Source organism: Coffea eugenioides, unplaced genomic scaffold, assembly GCF_003713205.1.
Source record: "Coffea eugenioides isolate CCC68of unplaced genomic scaffold, Ceug_1.0 ScVebR1_200;HRSCAF=821, whole genome shotgun sequence".
NCBI classification, from domain to species: Eukaryota; Viridiplantae; Streptophyta; class Magnoliopsida; order Gentianales; family Rubiaceae; genus Coffea; species Coffea eugenioides.
In genome coordinates, this window is record NW_020862458.1 from 370,352 (window position 1) to 379,556 (window position 9,205).

The window sequence follows — 9,205 nt, forward strand, 5'->3', positions numbered from 1 at the left end:
TCAAAAGGAATGGTGCATGCTAGGAATTATGGTGCATAGTGGTAGTGTGATTAATTGGTGAGGTGTGTGCACTAAATTTGGTGGATAAAAGGGGTTTTAGGTAAGAGGAATTATGTGATTAAAAGTGCTACGAGTACATTAGTGAGACATAAGTTAGAAACACAAGAGAAACAAGGAAACAAGCTTGAACCGAACTGTATCACTTGACACCGGTCAAAACCCTTACTTGACCAAGACCTTTCTTTCTTTAATTCCTTCATTTTTTGTTTTAAAACATTCCTCTCTTATTTTGAGAGGTGCTAGCCGAATTTTAAAAGGAAAAAGAGAGGAAAGAAAAGAAAAAAAAACACAACAAAGAGAGAAGAAATAGGTAAGTGACAAGTGTTGATCATCCAAACCATATTTGACCAAGATGCCTTCTAGTATTTATCTTCCTAATAGCAGCCACTAGCCTTCATTTCTTTCCCCTTTTTGGCCGAACTAGAGAGTGGGGAAATGAGAGGAGAAACTTCAAATTTCCTTTTGGTTTTTGCTTGATTTGGAGAGAAATCCACAAGAACTCTTGATTTACTTCGGAGAAACTTGCAACAAGGGAGAAAGAAAGCTTGAGGTGAAGAGATTTGGAATAGGCAGTGTCGCGCCCCACTTTTTGAAATGGTGTGAAAGTAGTGTGTGGAATATGTATGTGAATGTGTGTGAAAATGAAAATAAAAGGCCGTGGGACTTGAAAATGCGACGATTTGGCCAAACAGAGTTCAAAAAGGATTTTTTGCATGGAAAATGGAGTCGCCACTTGGTATAGAGTTAAGGTGTACCAAGTCACCCAAAAATGAATTTTTTGGAAAGCAAAGTAAACAAACCCCTTTTTAAGAACTTTTAGATCTACGTAACCAAAAAAAGGGATCGGGGGTCACATTTGATAAGGGAGAAGGCAAAGGCAAAGCCTAAGGCACTCCCTTACCCTAGCCAAAGCTAGTTGCGTGATTTAGCCCCACGTTTCCTAATTCTTCTACCCAAAATATGCGTTGCATGTTGGATATGACTAAATGGATATGAAAGAGAAATGCAATCCTAAATCTAAAATGTCTCTTACGAGGCTTTTTGGTCCCAACCACATAAGTTGTGGTGACCAATAAGGAAAGTCCTCATAGAGGTCGCGAATGATGCAAATGAAGATTCAAATATGAGTGCAAGTGTGAAAATGTAAGAAAACGTGCATGTGTGCGAATGTAAGACAAATGCATGTATGCAAATTGAGAAAATAAAGGTGTTTGTGTGCAAATGGATGAAAATATGATAGTAGATACATATAAGTGCAATTGGGTGCAATTTGTGAGGTAGAAAATAAACGATAAAAGAAAAAATGTGCAAACATGGCATGTGGATTGAGAAAAATATAAGTTGTGAGAAAATGTGGATAAAAGAGTGAGAAAGTGATATGATAAGAATGAGAGTGCATGAACCTAGGGGTATGCATCAAGTCGGGTACGGGAATGACTCCTAATTTCACGACTTTAATTTTCCCTTTGATTAGAAGGAAGAACTAGCGTGCTAAGGCTATTTTATAGCCACACTCGCTCGTTTCCCTTACCAAAAGGGGACTCTCAAGCAAATGTACCCTATAACTAGCATGAGGATGCAAAAACCTAAAATGAAGGGGAAAGGATTGAAGGATCATGCCAGATGCTAGAAAACTAAGAAAAATGCATGAAATGTAGTGAAACATGCAAGTATGAACTAGCGAGGGAAATCCCTAAGGGTCTAGCGTTGGACTAGCCCATATCTATGAATTCCTACTAGCGTTGGACTAGTGGAAAACGGGACAAAGAGCCAAAACTAGCGTTGGACTAGTGTGGTGACGTGCATTCATCCATTACATTCATTTATGACTATAGAAAGCAAGTAGACATGCCAATCACCTATAAACACGTAGCATATAACACTTAGCATGCTCGACTAAATGTAAGAGTCTAATAAAGCAAATTAACACGTAGCAACAAAAGCAAGCAATCAATCTAATGAACCTATCACATTTGCTAACTAAATCAAAAGGGGAAGGGGAAAATGGACAAAATGCTCTCCAAGCCCTATCTATTACAAGCCAAGAGGTGTACACATACCCCATAAATGACTTAATAAAAGCAAAAGCAAATGAAATAAATGAATTAAGGAAAAGCAAGGAAAGCAAAGTAGACATGCAATTCTCACTTAGCACGTTGGATCACATATGGTCAAATAAGGTCAAAATAAGGGATAGAGTGTACCTCCCTTGAATTGAGATCCTAAATGAAGCGAAAATAGCTTCAAAACAATAAACAGGTCAAGGCACCATTTTAAACTAAAAAAATCAAAGGAAATATGCAAACACAAACCTACTTGGTCATAAAGCCCTTAAAATCGTGAATTAGTGTAAATTAAACAAAATATGGTAATTAATTAAAGTAAACAAGCAATGAAGTTGCAAAAATCAAAGCTGCGAAGGATCAAACTGATGAAATTATCCAATTGGTTGGGTCATGGTGAAACAAAGAGAGACTTAGGGGGCCAAAGTGTAATTTTTCAGAAATTATTCATGCATAAGCATGCAAATGCTACGAAATGTGTCTGCAACAAGAAGATTGAAGTATCTGTTAGGCCGAATTAGGTTTGCTATTCTCTCTTCTCTAGTCTCCTTGCTAGGGTTTTTTTCGGGTTTGCATGGCTTCCTCGGAGGCCCCCCACCCGGGTGTTGGGGGGCAGCCTCTACCTGCGAAGATCCCGCAGTCCTTTTCGGATCTGTTCACGAGTCCGCCAGCCTTCTCGGTTCAGGCGACGGCCTCCGCACACCGTGGAGAGCCTGCTTTGATCTTTTCCCAGGAGGTGATACACAAGCTGTCCGACCCCTTTCGATATGCGCTGGTTGGGAAGTTTGCTCGGGGTCGCCCGTCGCTGGAGCTGGTTCGTAAATTTTTCGTCACGCTGGATCTCAAGCAGCCTGTCTCTGTTGGGCTGCTCGATCCCCGTCACATTCTCATCAGGGTTGCAGATGACAGGGATTACCATCGTTTATGGCTTCGTGGGGTCTGGTATGTTCAGGGGCGGCCAATGAAGCTGTTCAAGTGGACGCCTTCGTTTCATGTGGACCGGGAGCCGTCTGTGGTTCCGGTGTGGGTGTCTTTGCCCAAACTTCCCATTCACCTTTTCAATCGAGAGTGTTTGTTTCAGATTGTTGCTACGTTGGGAGTGCCGCTCTATGTTGATGCTGCTACCGCAGCCTTGTCCCGTCCCAGCGTGGCTAGGGTTTGCGTAGAGGTTGATCTCCTGAAGCCGTTAGTGTCCCGGGTTTGGATTGGGAATGGCGGACAGGAGGGGTTCTGGCAGAATCTTGATATTGAGCATCTACCGGCCTACTGTTCTGGGTGCTTTCGACAGGGGCATAGAAGGGATGACTGCGTAATGCTTCATCCGGAGTTGAAGGCCCAGGCTCGGCCCACTGTGGAGGCGCAGCCTCAGGGACGACGCAAGGGACGGCCGCCGGCTGCGGCTGTGGCGGGTGAGAAGGTAGCGGCGACGGGGGAATTGGTTACGCCTGCGCTGGTGGGCGAGAAGCACAGAGTGTCGGGGGTGGATCTTGGGCCTGGGTCGAGTGCCCAGGCTGCTGCAGTGGCGGCAGCCTCCCCGTCTGCGGGGGATGGGCAGGGAGTCTCGGCCCTTCTGGGGATGCAGGCTTCGGATGACGAACACCAGGATGGGGTGGAGGAGGCAGCGGTCCCTTTGCCGCTGCTTGTTACCGCAGGGCAGCAGGAGCCTGGTGCAGTGGTGGAGCAGCTGGTGGAAGACGCTATTGCCTCGGCTGCGGAGGCGATCATTGATGACCTTGCTGACAAGGTGGCTGCGGAGGCGGTTGATGTCGACATCGCTTCGTCGGTGCGTATGCAGCAGGAGCAGGTTGCAATATTAGAATTGAATCTTTCTCCACGCAAAGCTGCTCCTCCCTTGGCGGCCATGGAGGTGCTTAAACGCCGGCGTGGGGCCTTGAAACAGAGACAGCCTGGGGTGGTCGCGGCCCCGCCAGGTCTCCCCCTCAATCTTCTTCTTTTCCTTTACGTGATGTTTAAGTCATTGTTTTGGAATGTTCGGGGTTTAGATAACTCCATCACTATAGCTCGTTTACGTAAGTTGCGTCTATTGCATAAATTTTCCTTGTTGGGGGTCTGTGAACCCAAAATGGATGCTTCTCGTTTTGATTGGATTCGCCAGAGGCTGGGCTTTGATGGTTGTTGTCCTACCAATGATGGCCGCCTTGTTGTTTTTCACTCTAGTGAATTTTCTTGCTCTATTGTGGGTCAATCTTCTCAGTTTTTGGCCCTCCGCGTGACGCACTCTCAGCTGCGTACTGAGGTGGTTGGGGTCTTTGTGCATGCGGCCTGCTCCGTCAGTGACCGCCGCGAGCTTTGGGCGGACTTACGTGCTTTGCAGGTGTTGGGTCTTCCTCTTCTCTTTCATGGTGACTTTAATGTAATCTTGTATGCGGAGGAGAAGAGAGGAGGTCGGCCTTTTCGCAGGGCTGAGTCGGAGGACTTCCATGCTTTCATTCAGGATTTGGACTTAACAGATGTGGGATTCTCTGGGAACCAGTTTACGTGGTGTAATAATCGTCAGGGTAGGGCGCGGGTCTGGAAGCGGTTGGATCGAGTCCTGGTTGATCGCGGCTGGTTGGGTAGTGGTGTGGTGCCTTCGGTTCATCACTTGGCGCGCACTGCTTCTGATCATTCTCCGTTGCTGGTTTCTTACTTGATTTCAAGCTCGTCATCTCCGAGGAGCTTCCGGTTCCAAGATGTTTGGCTTCGGCATGCTAGTTTTAAGGGCGTTGTTCAGGAGGCCTGGCTCTCTGGTAGCACTGGCCGACCGATGCGACGCTTCTTGCATAAGTTGAAGGCGGTTAAGGCGGCTTTGACTGTTTGGAACAAAAATGTTTTCGGTAACGTGTTCGATGCCGTAAAACAGGCCGAGGAGGAGGTTGCTCAGTTGGAGGCTGAGGCGGCGGCCCGACCATCCCCGGAGGTGGACTTGCGGCTGGTGCAGGCTTCGTCGGTCTTGAAGGAAGCTTTGTTGCGTCAGGCCATCTTCTGGCGACAGAAATCGAGGTTACGTTGGCTGAAGGAGGGAGATGCCAATTCTAAGTTTTTTCACTCTTATGTGCGTCAACGCAGGGTGAAGGTTCGTATTCATCGGCTTCAGACTTCCTCTGGTGCGTGGACTGATGATGTAGGTTCTATTCATGCGATGGCGGAGACTTTCTTCTCTGACTTGTTTACCCAGGGGCCACTGGATCAGGTGACGGGGGATGAATTGTCTCGAATCCCGACAATTTTGTCGGAGGATGATAATCTGGATTTGGAACGGCTTCCTACTGCTGAGGAGGTTCGAGGGGCGGTCTTCTCTTTGGATAGGGACAGTTGCTCAGGCCCGGACGGGTTCCCAGGGTCCTTTTATCAGGCTTGCTGGGATATTATAGGAGGGGACCTCTCAGATGCAGTCGCGGATTTCTTTGTTGGTGCTGATCTCCCGTGTGGAATTTCGGCCACTTTGTTGGCCTTGATTCCTAAACAGTCGGCCCCTAAGACCTTTGCCGATTTTAGGCCGATTAGTCTCTGTAATTTCTCGAACAAGATTATTTCCAAGATTCTTGCGGCTCGGCTGGAAAAAGTTCTACCCCGACTCATTTCCCCTCAGCAAAGTGGTTTTGTTAAGGGAAGGGCCATTTCTGATAACATTCTGCTTGCTCAGGAGATGATTTCTAGGATTGGGAGAAAGGCCCGGGGTTCTAATGTGGTTTTGAAACTGGACATGGCCAAGGCCTATGACAGGGTATCGTGGATGTTTCTGCTATCTGTTATGCGGAAATTCGGGTTTGGTGAGGTTTGGTTGGACATGGTTTGGCGTTTGGTTTCCTCCTGTCATTTTTCAGTGTTGATCAATGGTGGTCCGGTCGGGTTTTTCAGGTCCACTAGGGGTTTGCGGCAGGGTGATCCGCTGTCTCCAGCGCTTTTCATCATTATGGCGGAGTTCCTGTCCCGCGGTCTGGAGTCTCTTCCGCTCTCTAGTGGTTTCATCCCTTATTCGGTTCCTTCGGGAGGGTCCCCCCCTGTGCATCTGGGGTATGCGGACGACGTTATAGTCTTTTGCAATGGGGGGCGGGCTTCGGTGCGGAAGGTCATGGGTGTTTTAACTGATTATCAGCGAGTGTCTGGTCAGCTGGTTAATGCCTCGAAGAGTTGTTGTTTACTCTCTAAGAAGGTTTCTGGTCTTCGCAGTCGGAGGGTTGCGGAGGAAACGGGTTTTGCTCGTAAGTCTTTGCCTATCACGTATTTGGGGTGCCCCTTGTATGAGGGTCGGCGATCTAAGTCCTTGTTTGCTGGGATCATAGATAAAGTTCAGGCTCGTTTGCTGTCCTGGCAGAATCGGTGGCTCTCCATGGGGGCGCGGCTGATTCTTATTCGGCATGTGCTTACGTCCATTCCAGTTCACTTGCTTGCAGTCTTGGAGCCCACTCGAGGGGCAATTTGGGAGATTGAGAGGATGTTTGCGCAGTTTTTTTGGGGGGATAACCATTTTCACTGGTGTGGTTGGTCTAAGGTGTGTTTCCCTGTGGAGGAGGGGGGCCTAGGGGTTAGATCTTTGCAGTCTATTTCTAAGGCCTTCTCTTGTAAATTGTGGTGGCGCTTTCGTCAACAGGACTCTCTGTGGGCGAGGTTTATGTCTAGTTTGTACCTTCGGGGAGGTCATCCTAATCAGGTAGTGGTTGGTCCGTCGCGTTCGGCGATCTGTCGGCGGTTGTTCCAAGTTCGTGAGCAGATGGAATTACAGATCCGTTGGGACGTTTCTCTGGGAGATTGTTATTTCTGGTGGGATAATTGGAGTGGTTTGGGCCCCCTTGGCTGGCGGTTTCCAGACCTTTCTTCCGACCAGAAGGTTAGTGACTTTTGTGTTCAGAGGAGTTGGGACTGGGTTCGTCTCTCGTCTTTCCTTCATACGGAGATTTTGGAGGTGATGGGGGAGACTTTTATGTGGTTTGGGGATCTGCCAGATCAGCCCTGTTGGCAGTTGGCATCCTCGGGCTCTTTCTCCACGGCCTCGGCTTACCAGCTGGTCCGTCGGGCTGGAGTGAAGTCTCTGGTCTTCCAGTCGCTGTGGGATTCCTCCATTCCACTTAAGGTTTCTTGTTTTGCATGGCGTTTGTTTTCCGGTAGGTTGCCTTTGGATGATGTGTTACGTACTCGGTGCCGGTTTGCGGGGCCCTCCCAGTGCCCGTTGTGCTTGGCTGCTCAAGAGACGGCTGATCATTTGTTTTCCTCCTGCCTGGTGGCCCAGGCTGTCTGGTCATTTTTTGAGTGTCGGTTGGGGATTCTGATGGCTTCTTGCGGCTATCGGACTAGATGTATGACCTGGTGGTCTCAACCTGTGAGTAAGATGTCGATTCGGTGGTTGTACAGGATTTTGTCATTGATCATTCTTTGGTTTTTGTGGAAGGCTTCGAATAAATGGCGCTTCGATGGCATTAAGTGGTCTGTCCAAACCTTGTGCTACTCTATATCTCATGAGCTTTGGCTTATTTGTTCTGTCAAGTTTCCTGGGCGTTCACTTCCGCCTGAATTTGGGGGACTTGTGTCCGTCATCTCGGGGATCCAGCGCCCCTTAAGTTCTAGTTTGGTTAGTTGGGAATTCCCGCAGAATGGGTTTGTCAAGCTTAATACTGACGGGTCCTCCTCATCTACGGCCGGTGCTAGTGGTATTGGTGGGATTCTCCGACGGTCCGATGGATCGTTCCTTGGAGCGTTTGCGGCCAAGTTACCGCTGGTGGACTCTTTGCAGGCGGAGGCGTATGCAATGCTTCATGGACTCCAACTGTGCCAGCAGATGGGTTTCTCCATGGTCCAAGTTGAGTCTGACTCGCAGGTTTTGGTTCGTGTGGTGGCAGGGAGTTTTTCGATTCCGTGGGCGGTACGGCCGCTGATTAGAGCGATTCGAGCAATTTTGCCGTTGGGGGTTCGTCTCTCCCACTGTTTCTGGGAGGCGAATACGGTTGTTGACTCTCTGGCTGCTGTGGGCGTTGCTTGCAGCGGGCACTTGGATTATCCCACTTTGTCTTCTCTTCCACGCTTGTCTAGGTCCCTCTTTGTTTTAGATAGGGAGCAGGTTCCCAATTTCCGTTTCTCGCTTCGAAGATAGGTTTTGCTCGTTGGCTTTTTGTTTTTGTGCTTTAGCTCCTTGTTCTTTGGTTGTTTCTTAATAAAAAAAAAAAGTGTAAACCACGGTAGAAAGTAGCAATGTAGCGAGCACAACAAGTTCATAAAAATGAGCAATAACGTTTCAAGTAGCAAAAAAAAAAAAAAAAAAAAAAAGTATCTGCTGGGACTTTCTGCAATCCAAAGAACACAGCCGCAACTCTCATTTCTCAGTTGCGGATTTCAGCCTCAAAACACCATTTTTAACAAACAACCTTTTCAACCAAATATCAAAGCTTTGCTCTAAACAACAGCTACCTAAAACCGCAAGCCAAACAAGGAAAAAAACTTAGAAAAGATATCATGCAAATCTGGAAAAACAGAAGCTTTGCTGCAATTTTCAGCCGCGACTTTCTATCCATTTCACCATACAAGCGAGTTCAGCAAATACCAAAGCTTCAAACTATCGACTAAATGAAACACATACTCTTGTTGCAGAATTGAAGCCAAACATTTAAGTTGTCCAACAGCAAGGGAAAAGGGAATTTTTCATGCAAGTTTCATGCAGTCACGTAGCAGGCTTTCTGCAATAAAGAAACAAACAAGACTGCTGCATTTTTTGTTTCATTGGCAAACACCAACTTCAGATTTAATCACATGCCTTAACCAAAGCTTCCTTGATCTAACATCCAAACCTTTAAACTAAACAACACAAAAACATAACTTGGACATCCAACCCAGCCAAGACACAGGAGGACATCACGCAAATAGACATGAAGAAGCTCATGCATTCTGCTAATTCCAGCCATGTTTCCAGCCATTCTTGTGTTCATTCTAATGCAACTTTTCCATCCAAACACAGCTAGAATCTTAAACAAACATCACCTCCTTGACCTTAACAACAAAATCACCAAACTCAAAATCCAAATAAGCTAAACGACTTAGCAGGAGGATAGGCAATTCCAGAAAATTTCTGCTACAGCAAAGCAGCATTTTTG

At 47.1% G+C, this 9,205-nt stretch overlaps 1 protein-coding gene across 1 annotated transcript; it reads left to right on the plus strand.

Moving 5' to 3' along the window:
- Positions 1 to 2,697: 2,697 nt before the first annotated feature.
- On the plus strand, positions 2,698 to 8,211 carry LOC113756132. Its single transcript, XM_027299925.1, has one exon. It carries the CDS (start codon positions 2,698 to 2,700, stop codon positions 8,209 to 8,211), a length of 5,514 nt encoding a protein of 1,837 aa, XP_027155726.1.
- Positions 8,212 to 9,205: the final 994 nt, after the last annotated feature.